This window comes from Lodderomyces beijingensis (assembly GCF_963989305.1).
Source record: "Lodderomyces beijingensis strain CBS 14171 genome assembly, chromosome: 3".
NCBI classification, from domain to species: Eukaryota; Fungi; Ascomycota; class Pichiomycetes; order Serinales; family Debaryomycetaceae; genus Lodderomyces; species Lodderomyces beijingensis.
Genome location: NC_089972.1, coordinates 2,189,629 through 2,208,852, shown reverse-complemented (window position 1 = coordinate 2,208,852; position 19,224 = coordinate 2,189,629). Strand labels below are relative to the sequence as shown.

The 19,224-nt window shown below is 44.9% G+C and overlaps 7 protein-coding genes across 7 annotated transcripts; 1 reads left to right on the top strand and 6 right to left on the bottom strand. All coding sequences in view use genetic code 12, as the record gives it.

Annotated features, from left to right (window-relative positions):
• Positions 1 to 422: 422 nt before the first annotated feature.
• Positions 423 to 837, bottom strand: LODBEIA_P30350 (uncharacterized protein; the record flags this gene model as incomplete). Its single annotated transcript, XM_066973101.1, has 2 exons — positions 423 to 732; positions 785 to 837. 2 exons carry the CDS (start codon positions 835 to 837, stop codon positions 423 to 425), a joined length of 363 nt encoding a protein of 120 aa, XP_066829973.1.
• Positions 838 to 2,146: 1,309 nt separating this feature from the next.
• On the top strand, positions 2,147 to 6,262 carry LODBEIA_P30340 (uncharacterized protein; the record flags this gene model as incomplete). The annotated part of the gene is made up of 2 exons (XM_066973100.1): positions 2,147 to 2,700; positions 2,809 to 6,262. The coding sequence occupies 2 exons, from the start codon at positions 2,147 to 2,149 to the stop codon at positions 6,260 to 6,262; spliced, it is 4,008 nt and encodes a 1,335-aa protein (XP_066829972.1).
• Positions 6,263 to 6,404: 142 nt separating this feature from the next.
• LODBEIA_P30330 (uncharacterized protein) lies at positions 6,405 to 10,193 on the bottom strand (the record flags this gene model as incomplete). Its single annotated transcript, XM_066973099.1, has 1 exon — positions 6,405 to 10,193. One exon carries the CDS (start codon positions 10,191 to 10,193, stop codon positions 6,405 to 6,407), a length of 3,789 nt encoding a protein of 1,262 aa, XP_066829971.1.
• Positions 10,194 to 10,521: 328 nt separating this feature from the next.
• LODBEIA_P30320 (uncharacterized protein) lies at positions 10,522 to 11,187 on the bottom strand (the record flags this gene model as incomplete). Its single annotated transcript, XM_066973098.1, has 2 exons — positions 10,522 to 10,715; positions 10,827 to 11,187. 2 exons carry the CDS (start codon positions 11,185 to 11,187, stop codon positions 10,522 to 10,524), a joined length of 555 nt encoding a protein of 184 aa, XP_066829970.1.
• Positions 11,188 to 11,917: 730 nt separating this feature from the next.
• On the bottom strand, positions 11,918 to 12,541 carry LODBEIA_P30310 (uncharacterized protein; the record flags this gene model as incomplete). The annotated part of the gene is made up of 1 exon (XM_066973097.1): positions 11,918 to 12,541. The coding sequence occupies one exon, from the start codon at positions 12,539 to 12,541 to the stop codon at positions 11,918 to 11,920; it is 624 nt and encodes a 207-aa protein (XP_066829969.1).
• Positions 12,542 to 12,775: 234 nt separating this feature from the next.
• Positions 12,776 to 14,806, bottom strand: LODBEIA_P30300 (uncharacterized protein; the record flags this gene model as incomplete). The annotated part of the gene is made up of 1 exon (XM_066973096.1): positions 12,776 to 14,806. One exon carries the CDS (start codon positions 14,804 to 14,806, stop codon positions 12,776 to 12,778), a length of 2,031 nt encoding a protein of 676 aa, XP_066829968.1.
• Positions 14,807 to 15,071: 265 nt separating this feature from the next.
• Positions 15,072 to 16,637, bottom strand: LODBEIA_P30290 (uncharacterized protein; the record flags this gene model as incomplete). The annotated part of the gene is made up of 1 exon (XM_066973094.1): positions 15,072 to 16,637. The coding sequence occupies one exon, from the start codon at positions 16,635 to 16,637 to the stop codon at positions 15,072 to 15,074; it is 1,566 nt and encodes a 521-aa protein (XP_066829967.1).
• Positions 16,638 to 19,224: the final 2,587 nt, after the last annotated feature.

Genomic DNA, 19,224 nt, shown 5'->3' with positions numbered 1-19,224 from the left:
AACTACTAATCACTTCAACAACTCGCCATTTTTTTGATTTGCTTATGAATGAATTAATTTTTTTTTTTATTAGCTGTATTATTACATAAAACAACCTGAACAAGGTTGTTTTGATCCCCAATCTGAAATGCCGCATATAGCACATACATTTCTTTCCGATACAACCCACAATTTTGCATCAATAAAAGTATTCTATTGAATTTAAGAAAAAATTGTAGTGTTTAGTTTGATCAAAACTCTCGGGGAGAGCAGCAACATCTTTCGACTGCAAACCAGAAGCGGGATACACAGTTGCTGGCAAGTGCGAGTGTGTTTGGGCGGTGGAACCTGCCCAGTTTCTGACCAGTCAAGCATTCAGTTTACGTGGGTCCATCTGTTCCTTGTCTGTTTTGTTCTATTTCTTTGGTTTCCTTAACATTAGCTTACTCTTGGGCCTCGGCCAAATCAAAGTTCATCTCCCACTCGCCCTTGAACTTGTTCTTTATCACCGTCAACTCATTGATAATGGCAGTGCACGCATTCTTCAACGCCTCCTTGGGGGTGTAGTCCTCCTCCGTCTGGATACGAAGAACAAAATTGGCAAACAAAGGATGCTCTACCTTGTACGCTGCAAACATCACCCTCGGGTCGCGCAATAGCTGGGCTCTAAGCAAATTAGCCAACGTGTGGTCCTCTTTTTCGATTTTGACGATAGCGGCATTGGGCACTTTTGTATCGGGTGTTATTTTGATCCTATATAGAAAGTTAGCGAGGGACTCGAGTAACCGGAACACGTGTTACATACTTGTCTAATCCATCTGGCAAGATAAACAACTCAAATCTATCTGGCGCGTTCATGTCTACTTATACTGAGGCGTTTGCTGGTTGGGATTAAACACTCTTCTACATAGTACCTTCACCAATTGTTTCTTCTTCGTAGTGGTGGTTAATTTTTCAGTGTCGCAGGCGACATAAGTGCGACAGAGAGAAAATGCGACAAAGAGAAAATGCGACAGAGAGAATATGCGACACAGAGAAAATGCGACACCGGAGACGTGTACAGTGCGCCTTTTCACCGTCACTTGTAAACAGCACACAACCTGGCTGCCGCTTTTGATTGAATATCACTCTGAAGCGGAAGAACCAGAATCAAGTTGGGCTGTTGCAGATGCCTTTGTCTATAGTCCTACTACTCTCCACCCGCCACGGCCCTGCGGGCGGCAGCTGGCGGTGGTTTCTGGAGGCGTGTACTTGGTGTCGGTGTTGATAGTGGGATGTGTGTATGCGCGCGCTACCAAGTGGCGATCGATTGGGAAAAAGACAATTTCGAAGAGTTCCCAGCTTTGGGTGGACCTCTGGATACAACCAAAACTGTTCACCACCCAAGGTTCAGCGGAATTATAGAGAACAACCGCAAGCATCAGCCGTGTTGAACTTGTTAGATTGATCTTTTGCCGGTCCCACCACCTTCAATAGGCTTTCTCGTGAAATCCACCGTCCAAAACACTTTGCTTCTCCAAAAGAATTTTTTTTAAAAAAAAACACAGACGGTCGATAGTTTGCACGCTTGACAATGTCTAATCAGCAGGAGTCTTGGTCAAGCCAACAGCGGCCTCTTACACAGCAGTTCAAGTATGTCACTATTTCAAGAGACTTGTTTTCAAAAAAAAAAAAAAAAAATTCAAGGCCTGTTTACTAACCACGAATCCAGTCGACAACACCCACCTGTTTTACCACCTCCCGCCACGTTGGAGCAAGGTATGTTCCCCACATCTTCAACTAGTAGCTGAAAATATGTGAATATCCTTACTAACCAATTTTCAAAGGCGCTCAACAGTTTTACCCATTACCAAGCCTTGCAAGCCTAGGAAATGGCAACGGACACCATGCTCAACACGGGCACGGGTTTACAATACCCTCAATCAACCCGGTGAATGAATCAGTCCCACTTGGGCCAGTATGTATCCAACCCCCCCCCAAGAATCAAAACAAGCGAAATTGAAAAAAAAAGGCTATCACGGAATGTTACTAACTAGACTTCAAGTCGCCCGATCATGTTAGGCAAACACCCGAAATAAGGAGAACATCTATTGTCACTTTTGGAAACCCTCAGAACTCCGCGTTACCTCCTCCTTCGGCATTACCTAGTATAAGTGCAGATCATCAAATGCTTGGTGGTGAAGTTGGGGTGTCACAGCAGCAACCACCACCACCTCCTCCACCACAGCAGCAGCAACAACAACAACAACATCAACAACCGCCACCACCACAGCAGCACCAACCACAGCATCAACACCAGCACCAGCAGCACCAACCACAGCATCAACACCAACCACAACACCAACCACAACAGCAACATCAGCAACAACATCAGCAACAACATCAGCAACAACATCAGCAACATCAGCAACACCAGCAACATCAGCAACATCAGCACCAGCAACAGCACCAACCACAGCACCAGCAGCAGCCTCCAATTCAACCGCAACAGCAAATGCCACAACAACAGCACCTCCAGCAACAACAACAACTGCCACCTGTGCCAAACAACGCAAGCCCTATTGGAGGAATCCCAAATAGATCCTCCACTAGCAATGTGTACCGTCCATTGAATGTCAAGGACGCGTTATCTTATTTGGACCAAGTCAAGATTCAATTTTACAACCAGTCCGAGGTTTACAACAACTTCCTTGACATTATGAAAGATTTCAAATCTCAAAGGTATGTTTTGTCCCATTGCACGAGTCTCAATGCAGGCTCGCCTTTTACAGCTATGATGTTTTTTTTTTTTTTCATTTGTGCAAAGTACTGACCCTTTTTATGTTCTAGTATCGATACCCCAGGAGTCATAGATAGAGTATCGACTTTATTCAAGGGCCACCCAAACTTGATTCAAGGTTTCAACACCTTCTTGCCACCCGGATATAAAATTGAATGCTCGATGGACCCTTCGGACCCCAATCCGATTCGAGTCACTACTCCGACCGGCACTACAACGGGCTCAAATGTTGCTGGAACTGCGTACAACCAGGGATGGGGCGCCAATGACGAAATGTCTGTCGCAACAACAGTCTCTCAACAACAACAACAACAACAACAACAAACACAGCTGCACCAGTTCAATGAAGTTGCGGGAACCCAAGCAAACGGGTCCGGTCAAATTGAATTTAACCATGCTATCTCTTATGTCAATAAAATCAAGACTAGGTTTGCTAACCAGCCCGATATCTATAAACAGTTTCTCGAGATTTTGCAAACGTATCAAAGGGAACAAAAGCCCATTGCTGAAGTTTACGAGCAGGTTACCCAATTATTTGCAAACTGTCCAGATTTGTTGGACGACTTTAAACAATTTTTGCCTGACACTAGCAGCCAAAATTTCCAACAACAACAACAACAACAACAACAGCAACAACAGCAGCAACAGCAGCAACAACCTCCTCTTCCTCCTCAAACAAGCATGGGGGCACAAGAAAAGTACTATGTGAGCAACGAGACGCAGTTACCACCGGTAGGGAACTTCCAGCCGATTGGACCAAACGCAGCTCAACAGGCATATCCGTCGCAGCAACATCCAGTGGCGGGAGTCGCTGCCTCCAGTCCTGAGCGGAAGGTGGCACATGAAGTTGTGGAGCAAAACTCGAAAAGAGCAGCTGAGGAGTACGAGCAGGAGACGCAGCTCTCAAGTGTCAGATCGGGTCTTCCATCATCAAGCAAGTCCAAAGTGCAAGGCCGAGGAGCAGCGGCAGCGGCAGCACAAGCGGCACCACCAGTAGCAGCAGCAACAACAACAACTACTATTACAAGCGCTGCTCAGCATGTTGTTCCTCCTACAAATGCAACTTTGGTTCCAGGTATTCCGGAACCAGTGCCTCCTGGGAAAGTGGTCAAGAGCTCGTCGTTGTCCGAGGAGATTAGTGCTTTTGATAAAGTGAAGAAAGCGTTGGGCAACAAGCAGACGTATAGTGAGTTTTTGAAGCTCTTGAATTTGTTCACCCAGGACATTATCGATAAGGATACATTGGTTGAACGCGTTGGTGGTTTTCTCGGCGATGCCAACTCGGACTTGCTTGAATGGTTCAAGGTGTTTGTTGGGTATGAGGATAAGCCACAAAACTTGGAAACCATCACATTCAAGAAGCACTCGTTGGAGCTTGCGTTGTGCAAAGCGTGTGGGCCATCTTACAGACAACTTCCAAAAGCAGAGACATTTATGCCCTGCTCGGGGAGAGACGAGATGTGCTGGGAAGTTTTAAACGACGAATGGGTGGGTCATCCTACTTGGGCCTCGGAGGATTCTGGTTTCATTGCTCATCGGAAAAATCAGTACGAGGAAGTTTTATTTAAGATTGAGGAGGAGAGACTTGAGTTTGACTATTACATGGAGTCGAATTTAAGAACAATCCAGATTTTAGAGACAATAGCGAACCGAATCGCCAACATGACTCCCGAGCAAAAAGCCGTTTTCAAACTACCACCGGGCTTGGGTCACAACTCAGCGACTATCTACAAAAAAGTGATTCGCAAAATCTATGACAAGGATCGAGGCTTTGAAGTCATTGATGCCCTCCATGAGAACCCAGCGATAGCAGTTCCCATTGTGTTGAAAAGGTTGAAGCAGAAGGACGAAGAGTGGAAGCGCGCACAACGAGAATGGAATAAAGTCTGGCGGGAAATGGAGCAAAAGGTTTTTTACAAGTCGCTAGATCACCTCGGGTTGACTTTTAAGCAAGCAGACAAAAAGTTGCTCACGGCGAAACAGCTCGTCAGTGAGATAAGTACGGTCAAGGTGGAGCAGCAGAACAAGAGGCTTCACCCGCTAACACCGAAATCGCAGGAGCAATTGAACTATAAATTTGCTGACCAAGAAGTTTTGTTTGACATTTTCAAGTTGGCCAGTGTCTTTATCAATCGTTCCTCGACGTATTCTGCTTACGACAGAAAGAAATTGATTGAGTTTTTCAAATTCTTTATCTGCTTGTTTTTTGGCATATCGGAGGAGGAAACGGGCAACGCGATACAAAAGAGAGGTGAAGAGATGCCAGAGTCCGATGACGACTCTTCGTCATTTTTACAAAATAGTAATGGCAACAACAGTTCCGTCGATTCTAAAAAACGGTCTCGAGAATCAGACTTGCTCAAAGATGTGTTGAAGAAAGCTTCAAAATCGAAAAAGGAGGATCGCGCTGATTCGCCTGATGTCCAAGAGCTGGACTCGGTGCTGCAAGAAGTCAGCGAGGAGTTGGAAAAGCCTGGAGAGTTGTGGGTCAAGTCAGCAAACACAAAGTTTTCATTGCAGGATGACTCGTTTAGCAAGAGACGCACCAAGTACAATCTCTTTTGTACCACAACCATTTACGTTTTCTTTCGACATTTGACCACCTTGTACGAGCGGTTGATCCATATCAAGAACATGAATGATGCGGTCCAAAAAGACATCCGGGAACGCAAGTACCCTCAATTCGCCAAGGACTTGAACTTGCTTTCTCATCAATTACAGGACATGGGCATAGAGATAGTCGGTACAAAAGACTGTTATGAGCAAGTCCTCAAGTTGGCTGAAAAGCTCATTGAAGGGGAAGTGGAGCACCAGTGGTTTGAAGAAAGTTTACGTCAAGGCTACAAGAATAAAGCTTACAAGATGTACACTATTGACAAGGTGATTCAAGCCTTGGTGAAACATGTCCATACCATGGTGACAGATGCCAAGACTTCCGAGATGATGGTTTTGTTCGAGAATGACCGCACAAAGCCGGTGTCAAGCGCCAAGGAGCAGATATTATATCGAATTCTGGTTAGATCGTTGATGTCGACCGACGAGAATATGTTCAAGATCACTTACGACGAAAGCGATCGAACGGTTAACATCCAGTTTATCAGTTTGGACGACCTAACATTGAACGACCAGGAGAGCTCGGAGGAGCAATACAACTACTATGTCACGAGCTACGTGATGTCGCATCCGACAGAGGGAGTTCCAGCGTCAAAGTTGAACATGCCGTTTTTGAGATCTTTTATTGAAGAGGTGGACGAGGATACTGTTGGAGGAAGAATCGTTTCGGATTTGAAGGTGGCGATTGCAGAAAACTCTTATAAGTTGTATTTTGACAATGGCCATGACGAGTATGTATCCAAAGTCGTTTACACAAACAAAGACGATGAGGGCAAGAAAGTGGATGATAGTGTAAAGGGGCTCAAGAAATTGATTGATGAAAAGTTGGCTGCTTTGGAGGAAAAGAGTGGGGCACTGGAAACAAACCTGGAAAAACCAGTTGATGAGTGAGGAGTAAGAAGCGAGGAGTACGGAAGTGAGAAGGTGAGCGAGGGAGGTGGTAAGTGTAAGAGTGAGGGGTGGTTTTGTACAAATATTTCTTCTTAAAATACATTTTTTTCTTTCCTTATTGCCTATACAGCGAAATCAATTTTCAACGCTGGAACCGTTCTGCTGCTAATTTTGCCATCCGCTCCGTGGCCAAGCTGTAGGCGATTTTGGTCCTTTGACTCATTCGCGTGCGAACAAAGTCCTTTCTGCCACGAGCCAACAACACTCGCAAGATGATGTCTTCTTTCAAAATCAGACTGACGTAGGGATCAGCTTCTTGGTCTTCTTTTGCAGCCTGGGCCCGCGTCTTTGCGGTGGCGTTGGCGTATATCGTTTTGCTTCGTGAGAGACTTCCTGCTCTTTTCAAAAACCCGTCGTATTCTTTGCCGCTGCCGCCGCCGCCGCCGCCGTTGGAACTGCTGTTGCGGCTTATCAACATTTGCATATATGCAGACGACAAATTCTCGACCTCGTCCACGAGCACATCATCGGGCTGATCGTAAAATGCCGGGATGAGCAATAAAGATTGGTACCGGTTGGTCTTCAACTCGGGCAAAGGTGGTCCGTTACCATCGTTGTGGAAAAACTCCGTGAGCAAGTCGAGCCACCTCAAGACCGTTTCAATCTCTACAGAAGTCAAGGGACTATCAAAGCCAAACATGTTCATGGTCGTGATCGAGACATTGGCAATCTTTGAGGACATGGCTTGCTGCCAGCTGCTGGAGTCAATGTTTTCAAAAAAAATCGCTTGAGACAATTTTGGCAATAGCAAGTCGTCAGCACACTTGATCACCTCTTTCCAAGTTGCAATCATGACTTCCATAAAGATGTCGTCCCTCAAATACTGCTTGAGTACGCTCAAGTTCATATTGAGGTAATCGCATAGAGTTTCGATCGACGCCTCGAAATCCGCTTTTGCCGGCTGACCTTTGGCGCAGATGGTCTTTAAGTTTGATTTGGAGAAACAGCTTCCAATGAAACCCTGGAATTTTTCAACCATGAGTTTAATCGATCGGTCCAAAACGCGTTTCAACGCCCTGTAGCTTCTGCCCATGACAAACATGGCGTCTGTTGTCTCACTCTCAACTGCCACTTCAAGAATCAATTTCCCCAGAATGTCGAGATTTAGTGAGATTTCCTCGGGGATCCCATTATGTTTGAATTTTTTGGGATTGAGGTCAAAAAAGGCCTTACCACACACTTGCTGCTGCCCAAAACTGTCGCTCCACACAATGCAAGACAACTCAAGAGTAGACTCTGCTGGGATTGTGATTTCAAACTCTTCATCCCAGTCGGGGTCCATGTTTTTTTTAATCGTCCGCGTCCGGCCAATCTGTTTTTTGTTATTTACATCCACCAACACCACGTAGGGGTTGATTCTACCAAAACTCGATTCCTTTGACGAAGCAAGGTTTTCGCCTCGAACAACGCGCACTGTGAAAACGTGGCTCAAGTAGCTGTTTCGAGCATTGGGCTCGTGGGCGGCCACCGATCTGGAAACCGATTCGGGGTCAATCAGATCTTCAAGGCGAGTGAGATTCTCCATCATGGCAGCGATATTGTTGAGCGCGACGCACGTTTGAGGTTCGAAATTAAAGACAACCTCCGGCTGCGATTTTGAAAAAGTGTGAATGTTGCTAACGGCGTTTTTCACATCGCTAAACCAGTTTGATGACTTCTCCTGCGGCTCTTCTTGAATTGTCTTCGACAAAAGCAACTCTGTATTTAGTCTGGAAGAAATCCGCAAGGCATACAAAATCGCGCTATTGGAGACACTCTTGAGGAGTTTGGTGTAAATCTTTGCCAACTGGTATTCGTTGCTCCATTGCTGCTTATTCAACACCAGGAGATATTGCCGTATTATAGCGACTATGTCTAGCACAGCGCGACTATTTTTCCGTTCGTCGACTTCGATATCGAGCGGCTGAAAATCGTCCTTTTTCAACGCTTCTTCCACCACGCCTTGAAGTTTTTCATTTGACTCTTCGACCCAGTCGTTCAAATATTTAAAGAATGAAGACTCGAGATCAAACTCGTAATGAGTGTTTTTTCTTGAGGTGACTTGGTAGTAAATACTGCGAATCTCACGTAGCAGCAGGTAGATTTCGAGTGCATCAGCAGTCGCTATTCGTTCGTCGCGCTTGGCTGAATAAGATTCGATATGTTGGAATATCATTTTGGCGTCACTGGCAAACATGCCCGTGGTTATTGAAGCGACAGTGTGGGCAATGTTTAAAAACCCCAAAAATGGACGCTTGTATCTCTTTTGCAACATCTTGATGTCGCTAACGATGGCGTCGCATATATTCAAGAGTTGCAATACCCCCAAGTTGCCGTCGCGGGGCAATTGCTTAAGGTAGCTTTCATACCGCCTGCTTGCAAGTTTTAATAAATTCTTTGTCAATCGTTTCTCCCATTTTTTAGGTAGTTCCGTGGACTCGACCAAGGGGAATAAAGGATCGGATTCCAAATGCATTCCGAGAAACTCCAAATAAGGGCCAAAACTGGGCTTGTTGGTCTCGTTAAAGATCTCGTTGAAGCAGTCTTTGAGGGATACAAAAAGTTGGTTATAGGACAAAATCAAGCTTTCGCCCCATGATTCCTGCTCTTCGACACCCCAAAATTTGTTTTTTTCATCCCACTGGAGTCCACCTTCTTCAACCATGTGTCTGCATTTTTGAAGCATGCAATCACTCGCGTCCAAAGAAATACCGTGACTTTCTCTCCCTTTCACTTCAGAAGCAAGAGCATTGCATACATGTCCAGCATGATATAATGCGGCAGCTCTTGTTGTGCAGTCAACTAACCAGATTCGTCCAACAATGTTTAAGAAATCTTCTCTTGACGGATCGATGATTTTGATTTTGTTTGCACTCGGTCCCGGGACTATAGGGGGTTGTGTTTCAAAGATTTTTTCAGTTAGTCGCACGTAGAGACTGCGTATTTCGCTTATTCGCGGAATGGTGTAGAACTGCTCTTCTAAAGGGAGTGATGTTGGTGAATTTTTCAAGCCCGGAGTAAGCTTGTATCTGGCTTTGACCTGGGATTTCATTCGAAGTTGCCTTTCGTTATACAATTTCAAAGCTTCCCCTGACGAGTTTTCTTTTCCAGAAATGTCGTTTTCCTTTTTTTTTTCCTTTTCCTTTTCCTTTTCCTTTTCCAATTCAAAAAACTTGTCAACATCTTCGTGCAAAAGATGCGGCAACGCAAAATCCTTATACTTGAACACATCTGCCTGCATCTTGATCTTGTTGACTTTAAACGTATCCAACACGATTTGAACAAGCATATTGTTCATGTCTTCGAGACGATACGACTTTGTTGGGAACTTGAGCGCCTCCTTCAGCTCAGCTTTGACTTTGCGTCCTTTGAATCCATCCTTGTGTTCATGCAATTTGAGCACAAGTCCTTGATCTGCATCCTTTTTGGTTTTCAACATCACAATGATCATATCGATGAACTGGGTCGTCTGCTCAAACACCCCCGCGGACACTTCTTCTTCATTGGTGACTCCAATCTTCTTCAACTCCTGATTGGCATAAGACGCAAATTTGGCAATCAAGAAGTCGATGTTTCTTGAATCAGCCTCGTTTTTAGTATCTAGAAGGTCTCCATAGAGCCGTAGCAATGTTCGTCTGGTTTTTTCATCCACACTGTTGTTTTTCTTGGTCATGACATCCTGAAGCTTGGCTTTCAACGCCTTGACGACATACGCAGGCAATATCGACTCGGACGGAGCACTTGGCCTAGAATAAGTAGATAACCGTTTGCGATCAGCCGCTGATATAATCGATGTGCGGAACCTCACCTCATTGGCATACTCCAAAAGGACAACTTTGAGGATATAACCGTAGAGCTTATCGTCGACGCCATTCGAAGCTTCATCTTGCATATTAAGCTGCTTTTCTCTTGGGTCTCCTACTTTCCTTAGCCAGGAGAGTGAAAACCGTTGACTTGACTTGACTTGGGCAGCCGTGTGTATGTGTAAATGTATTGCTTAAAACGAAAGGAAACGTGAGAGCTACGCGCAGGTCAAAAAGTATCACGTGCCGGATAAACTAAGTGTGTAGTTTTGTCGATTGCCTATTTGGGGCAAGAGCTGCAGCGAACCGAAAAACGAGATCCCATCTCCCTCATCCCGATGACAAGAGGTTCCACTTATCAGAGGTCACAATTCAATCGGTTAACAAAGATAATCTTACAGTTGTTTCCCCTTGCGTCTAGTATTCTGCTTCACTTATTTCGTCTTCCAATTGCTGAGCATCTTTCTCTAAATCCTCCTCATCATCGTCAACATCCAGGCTTTTCTGTGGTTCAGGTGCATTAGCACCACTTTCACCACTTTCGCCGATTTCATCGGGTTTGAAAATGTGCTTACTCAAAATCCTATTCATCTCAAAAGCACCAACGGTCTCTACAAAACAAAGATGCACAGTTAGTAAACAAAATCCCAATCTCTCAATCTCCCAGTTCTTTTTTTTTTAATTTCAGGCACTCAAGCAATTGCGTAAAATCTTGTACATACTCTTTTTGAAAAGCTGCTGTAGCTTTTCATCGCACATAATTTGTCGCTTATCCGATGGATTCTGAAGATCGTTTTCCTTAATGTACGCCCACAACTTCTTGACCACTTGCGGTCTCGAGCACATTTCTTCGCCAATCACACGTTGCAAATCGGCACTTAGCGCCATTTCCCTATTGAAGGGATTGTTGTTATTGCTGCTGTTAATTCTATTGCCGTCACTGTTGTTCTTATTATGTGCTGCTCGCTTTGTTTTCGACGGGCCTGAAGCCGAGCTGGCCTTGCGCTTGGTCCTGCTCCCTCGTGCACCATTGGATTCCTCTCTCAGTAGCTTGGCAGCTAACAACGCATCCTGCCTCTCCATCTCCTCCCTTTCCTTCTTGTCGCTTTCATGTTTCAAGTTGTGGTATCTATTTAGGATCACATCATTGATATCTTTCTATAATCGCCCAAGTTAGTGTCATTTTCTAGGGGTCAGTTTCTTCTGCTTTTGCATACCTTATGCGGCGTCAAGTCAATTCCAAAGAGCTCCTGCAACGCCTTTCGAATCTTCTTGACGGTGATTTCATCCAAGTCTGCCACGCCTAGAATAGCCTTACTTCACGTTAGTAATCTCCGTCTACTCAATAATATAGCCTCGGGCGCATCTTCGATGAGGGCCAATCATACATCTATTGTAGGCAAATACTTGTCTGGGTCATAAGTACTCATCTCTCTCAAGCTCTTTCACTCTTTCACTCTTTCAATTTCTCTCTGTTTGGGTTGGTAACTTTTGGTGACGTGGTGGTGGTGTTGACAGCTGGATATCTCTCCCCCCTTCCTTTAAAACTTCAAGAGAAGCCGCCCCCGCGAGAAAAAGAACAAATACTGTTCCCAAATTTCACCCAGCTTGCCGAACCCAAGGAATACATACTCTGTATCCCACAGCATTCAAAGAAGAGATATTAATGTATACATGTCAACAGCATTCAAGCTACCTAGATTCCCGATTGGTTTTTTTCAAATTGGCAATCCCCACTATAAAACTAAAAAACCAAAAAAAAAAAAGAAAAGACGAAAGAATGAACAAGTGGAAATGAAAAAAAAACAGGTCCCTATTTTGATGCATTTTTCAAATTGCGCTTATGCTGCAACTCATTCTTCTTTATTAGCTTCTTTCTTTCAGCTCTGGCCAAGGTTCGAGGATCGATCAAATCATCAGCATTAGACGATGAGTTCTTCTTGTCATCTTCAACTTCAACAAGCCACTGATCGTCCAACTTCTTATTGTTGCCTTTATACCCCCACTTCGACACCCATTCGCCTTTCTCTTCGTCGTACTCCATCTTGCCGTCTTTGCCCTTGGCCTTGATACCTTTTCTAGCTGCAAACTCTTCCCATTTGGTCTTTGGTTTGGCCTTGGGTACACCTTTCTCTCGTGGTAAAGGCGTCGTTGGTTCGGGTAACTGCACTAACGTCATGGAGGCGGATTGGCCCGTCAGCGAGCCCAGGTTGTCCGTAGTGGTTTTCACTGGCAAGGATAGTATCTGGTTGATCAAGAGCTGTACGTTATCTCTAGTGACTGATGTGAGATATTGCTCTTTTTCAGCCTCATTTGTGCTCCTCAACGTCTCGTTTGAAAGCGGGTTCGGGTCAAAAGTCGCCAAGTTCCCGAGATCATAGGTGTTATCTATTGGTTTGTCAACAGTTACTGGTTTATATTCTCTTTCTGTGGACATTGCAGGTGGTTTTTGATTAGTTAAAGAAAAGTTGCTCCTTTCAATGATGCCTATCTAATTTTTTTTTTTTTTTTTGGGGGTTTCTGCGCGAGATGTGAGATGTGAGATGTGAGATGCGGACATGTGATGGGGGGAGGCACGCGATGCGGAGATGCAATGAATGAGACACTCTTACAGATATATATATACATGTATACGTATTTATGGGCACGAACTTTCCCTTTGGCGCCACTGTCATCGCCTCATACCATTAAACATCCAAATTGAAACGAGCGCCATAACACCCAAAGCTCCTCCAGCCATCATGATATGCTTCAAGTTTTCCTGATCGGCAGCAGCTTTATCAACCTCTAAACCAGGTGTCGCGTTGATGGGCTTCTTTGCCGCGTCGACCAACTGGATGACAAGCTCGTGAAGAGACGATGTCCATGATGAAGATATATGCAAGGGCGAGCTCAAGAACAAATCTCTAGTGTAATTTTCAGGCTGCACGTCGGACCTCTGTTGCTGCTTATCCAAATCGGCTTTCAAAGCAACAAACACCGAGGGGATTTCATCCAAATGAGCATATTTGCTTCTCAAATCAACCAAATATTGGAAACTTTCTGGGTCCGAGGAGTCATAAGTGTAGCAAATCACATCGCACTCATCGAGCCGCTTCTTGTTCTCCAAGATCGCGGGCTCCAACTCTCCGAGCTCCTCCAAGATTAGATAGCATTGTTTACCGCCGCGTAGCTCTATATCCTTGATCACAAGCCGCGGTTGGATCGTCGGCGAATAAACATCGCTGAATGAGCCGTGCAAAAACAGGTCCAACAACGCGGTTTTGCCCGCTTTGGGCGCCCCGAGCACAAAGCAGTTGAAGATGTTTCGATCGTTGACAGAGGTCCGATACGTCTTGCCTTGCTTTTGTCTCGATTTTCTAGCCTTGGTAACTTTCAACGCCTTGACTGAATTGCCCGCATCAAACCCCAAATATCCCAAGTACTCCAACGTTGTCTTGTAACTCAACAAGGTCGACAAGTTCCATTGGGCTAGCCACCCTTGCAACGTCACGTATCCTTCTTCATTGCACACAATCGACGAGGGGAAGTTAGTTTCAACCCACAACTTGGGGATACCGGGGGTCGGCCGGAACAAATTGTTCAATTCTTCCTCGTTAAGACCTCCGTCGTTATCCTTATCGAATTTTATGAAAAGGTCAACAAGAAACCGGTAACCCATGGGGCTCAACTCGACGCTTGAATTGGCATTGACATCAAGATGCGGGAAAAGAAACTTGTCATTCAACGACAAGGAATTAGTATAGTGATTAGCGCGTAAAATGCACCAAATGGTCTCGTGGCGTCCAGATTCAGCATACAACTTGTTCAACAAGATGAAGCCATCCTCGCTGATAAAACTGCCCAACTTCGCGGTATCTCGATAGAGCTTCGAGTCAATGTGAGACACGATATCGTCAAAGTCCTCCTTTGTCGTTGGCTTACCAAAACACTTGCGATGTAGTTCGTTGAAATCGTCGAAATTCAAATACCCATCCTGATCGGTATCGAATAGGAAAAACACTCTTTTCAACGCGGCAATTGCTCCTGGTTTCAAGTTGCCTTCCTTGGCGTCGAAAATCGGCGAGATGGGATGTGTCACTGCCCGCTGGCACAAGTAAAAACCCTCCACGACATTGTAGTTGTTTTTAGCACTGCAGCGCACGCCAGCCTCAATTTCCTTGAACTCGTTTATCAACGGGATAAACTCTTCTGAGTTTTGGTTTTTCCACAGGGTCTTGGACGAGAGATCCGATTTGTTGGCACACAAGATCACGGGCAAATTGACACCTAGCGATCGAAGCATGGGCATCCAGTGTAACGATATTCTTTCGTAGGTATAGTGGTCCGAGTAGACCAACCATATCACGTCTGCGCGCTTCAATTCCTTGTGCAAGCTGGTCAAGTCAGATGAAACGGTGTCGACTATGGTTGTAGTGTTGGGGACGCTTTCCAGGATTTCATTCGAGTCCAACTCTTGTAGCCTCAAGACTTCCGATTTTCTTCGTCCACTGTGCGACGACGCCATTGGTGGTGATTTCCGCTTGACGTGCGGGAGATCTTCCAAGCTCTCGGTGTAGTCGTTGCGAGATATCGTCATTGGAGGCAACACATTGCCGACTGGTGATTCCAGGATGCTTTCCTTGATCAACGATATGATCAAGGAGGATTTACCTACGGCTTCATCCCCGCAAACAACCACACGAATCAGCTCGGGGAACATACTCTATCAAAAAAGAAACAAGTTGAAACTGTTTGCCTATTGGTTCAACTCTGGGGTACAGAGAAGTCTTTTGCCATGTTCGTAGTGCTCTGTGCGGGCAGCATCAAAACCTCAAAAGAGAGATTCTCCAAGGGGGTTTTGCAAAAAAAAAAAAAAATTCAGAAACCAAACCATGAAAAAGTGAAGAAGGGAGTGTGAACGGGTGTTTGTTTAATGTTCATTACAGCTTGATATCTATCTATATATATGCACACGAGTTTTATCATCAATAGAACAGAGGCGCGCTGAAATCATTGAAGTTGGAGGTGGTGTTGGCGTTGAGCAGTTGCGGGATGTATTTGCTGCTGTGGTGGGCAGTGTTTAAATTTGACTGCGACGGATCCGCCATTGGCGGAGACGTATCAGTTTCTTCTTCAATTTCCTCTTCGTTTTCTTCTTCTTCTTCAAGAGTTGGGTTGTCGTCAACATCAACGAAAGCAGTTAGATTATCAGAAGCGCAAATGCTCTCGAATATTTTTTGCTCTTTCTTGTCGATTAGCGAATTGACGCTGTTCAAGTCGCAGAGCGAAAACTCGCTAATCGACGACATGAGGCACTGCTGCACTTGACTAAGCCAGGCTTTCCTCTGTTGCGAGGCATCCAACTGTTGGTATAATTGAAAGCTTTGGTTCAAGACCTCGGGGATAAAACTGTCGTGGCTGCGATTCTTGAGTTGGATAGCAATTTCCTCCAAATTGTGTTCCGTCGGGTAACCCGACGCTAGCGAGGGCCAGTTTTTCAAAGGCACGTAAAATGCAACAAAATGGCAAAAAGTCGAAGGCGCTAGGTTGTGCCCCGTTTCAGAGAGGTTTTCTTTGGTAAATTGGCTAAGAAACCACTCGTTGGTTAAAATCTTGGCCTTGATTCTTCGATCACGAAGTTTCCGCCTCAATTTACTCTTTTCCTTCTGGCCATTGGCAGAGTCGCTCGACATTTGCGACCTCGCCATACTCTTTTTGGAGACTTTTCTCTTGCGTGTAGAGCTTTTGATGTTGAGCGAGTTGGAGCGCTGCATAGTGGTGCTCTTGGTGGAGCTACTACCCACTTGTGTCGGCAGGTCGACGCTTTTCCTCCTTAGCAGGCTATTTCTCAATTCGTGGACCTCATCTATAGGGTGCAACGAGTCGCCCTTTTTGGAATCCAAGTGTCTCACGAGGGAACCTTTGTGGCTGAATTGTTTGCGGCAGAATTGGCATTCCTTGTCGTTGGTGGGGTAGTCGTTGATGCTTTTGGATTTTCTCATTGGTTCCGTGAGATTGGGGAAAGTCTCGGGCGAAGACCGGAGTATAGGCACGGCTGAAGAGGAGGAGTCTGGAACCTGAAGCAAATGTTGTGATTGTTGCTGCTGTTGTTGTTGTTGCATTAACTGCTGGTTAGTGGATGTCTGTTGGGCAAGCGGCGAAAGGAGTATCGGCTGGTTCCGCAGAAACTCTTGCAATTGCAAATTGTGGTTGAATTGGCCCAACTGGCCCAATTGGCTGAATTGGTGGAATTGGTTAAGCTGCAGTAAACCCAATTGTTCTTGATGTGATAAGGGCTTCAGTTCACTCTGCTGCTGATGGTACCGCAAGTCCGCAAGCTCTCCCGTAGATCTGTATTCACCGCCGGTAATAGCCGTGTTGTTCTTGCTCGAGTCATAATGATTATGGTGATTATGGTGGAGATGATGTTGCTGCGGCTGTTGTTGCTGTTGCTGTTGCTGTTGCTGCTGCTGTTGCTGCTGCTGCTGCTGCTGCTGCTGATGATGATGATGATGATGGTGATTACTTGAGTTATACATTATCGAAAACATTTACCTCGATGCCTGTGAGTTAGCGAAAGATGAGTGTCAAGAATAGAAGCTTATGCTCTAATCTGTTTCAACCCCGTCTAGTATGACTCTGAATATGGCAAAGGTTGCGAAAAACAAAAAAATACCCCTCTGAGTAAACCGCCAGACTCTGCTCCGTTTTGCCAATTGAAGGGGGTGGTCGATACAACTACAGGGGTAGGGCGGTGGTTCAAAATAAAGAAAAAAACAGACAAGAATCCCAGAAATTGAACAGGAATTTTTCAACAAGCACTGGCCCTTTTCAAAAGCGGGCTTTCATCTTCAACTTTATATAACGATGCTTGAAACGCAAGGATTCCCGTGCTAGTTATTAAGAATCGAGTAAAACCAAACAATAAAAAAAAAAAAGAAAAAAGAGGACTACTCTCTTAAAGTGGAAAATGATGCTGTGCTTGGGTCTTCGCTCTTTTTCTATAGAGTATCTAATCCTCTAATCTCTCCAACTTTCTCGCCTTATATTCTTCATGACATAAAGTATCTCACATATAAGTGAAGGTGCAGGCTGGGTGCAAGCCATACTATCTCCTCTGCTTGTTCTTATGTTCGCCTCCTCCTCCTACCACCTCCTACTCCTCTATTCTCCAGTATGAGTGTGTGCGTGAGTGTGTGGCGTGAAATGATCCTGACTGTGTTTTATCTTTAAAGTCGCTGTACAAGATCCCCAGCCGGTTATATGCCCTTGAGATGTATCCACGATGATGATCGACTTTAGATTGTCGAGTACCCCTTTTCTCGTTACCCTACTACTCTAGTACCCCTGGTACCCCTTCTAGTTTCCCCTCCACCACTTTTTCCACCCTTGATTGCATATATACACCCACCTCACGCGAATCCTCTGGCCTCGATCCAGCCAATTTTTTTCTTTTTCCCTAAACCAAAGAAAAGAACAATCTCCGCCTTGGTAGAGACGCAGTAAGCATTTTTGTTGAAAACACTGTATAAATTACTTAATCTGGTACTACAATAGCCCAGTAGTCTGCACCTCCACCAGTAGAATCGTTGGCTCTTTGAAAAGTCTCAAGATCCAAACCTTACCCTAGCGTGGAAGTGGCAGGGACTAAAGCTACCAATTGTGCCACCATCCTTATTGATTAATTACTACACGCTACCAATACAATTACCAAACCCCCCAACCCCCCCCCCCCCAAAATTGCTGCTACTACTAAGAGTACTACTGTTACTCATCATAGACAAACACGACACCCACGATGCAAGAACTCTTGCTTCAATCACAGGGTTGAAAACCCCAACACTCCGAGACTCTTGACTTTTGGACCCGATTCAGGCAAAATGCCATAACCAAGAGACCATACCTTAAAAAATTGAACAATACCAAAAGGAGCTTGACCATCCCCGTCTAAAACTCACACCTCGGCTTTTATCAACTAGGGTTCAGCTCAACACAACAATGCAGAAGGAAGCGCATTTCCTAGATCCAGATACGATATAGCACCAGATCTGTCTTAAACCCTGCGCTGCATGAAATACTCAAAGGAAACACGCACAAGTGGTACTTTCTGTATCGCAGGCTATGCTTCAATATTTGTACATATATGTGCATAACCCTCTACCCATCCAGCGGTCAATCCCACATACTTTCTCTTGTTTTCTTTTTACTTGTTCAGGATGTTCTTCTCTTTGCATGGGTGGACGTGTTGCGTTTAAACCCGCCAATTGGGCGTATGGCGTAGAGAGCGCAAAATAAAGCAGACATAAAAAGTATGTTCTGCTTGCTACCAGACAAACAACATTCAACTTGTACAGCGACTAGCCCCAAGCAAGATCACTCTAGCAACGAACACGAAGAAGAAGAAGCAGAAGAAGAAGAAGAAGAAGAACAGGAAAAATATGCAGAGGGTAAAGAGTTGCATATGTGGCGATCTCTTCTGATCGGTGGATGGACGAAATAAAAAAAAAAAAAAAAAACATAAAATCCATAAAATATCCAACCAGCATTATTCTTCCTCGGACCCCACTCCATCATCGCCTCTAAACTGTGCACCCCTCTACGAGATAAAGACCATCATCGCATTTCCAAGCAACTATTTATTCAAGCGCCCTTCCGCTCCCTGGGTTGAATGATACGCTGCACCATCGACCACCACCCAACTCTCTTCTCAGCCGCCATCGCCACCCTCTGTGATTGCTATTACGTCAATTCTGTTTCTTTGCTTTTGAAGGAGGGAGTGGTTTCGGTTACGTCAGTTTTGACAGCCAGTCCCAGCCTGTTGAGCCAGTTTGCCTCTTATCATACCAACAACCAAAATAAAATAAAAAATAAAGAAGCATAAATGCAAAAAAGGAAGAGTTGTGTGGCGTCTTTCTTTGAAGAACCAACCCACGCGCCGGTTACTCTCAAGCAGAGTCCGTTTCCCTATTGTATGCTTTAATTTTTTTTAAACAAAGAGATGCAAAAAATTGCTCCAAGGAAGAACAACTTGATCCTCTGTATCCGGGCTCGATCGAAACGGAAAAAGGAAGAACGAAGAAAGTGAAGAAGAGAGGTTGATATATACCCAACTGGTAAATTGTACGGCATTTGATGACG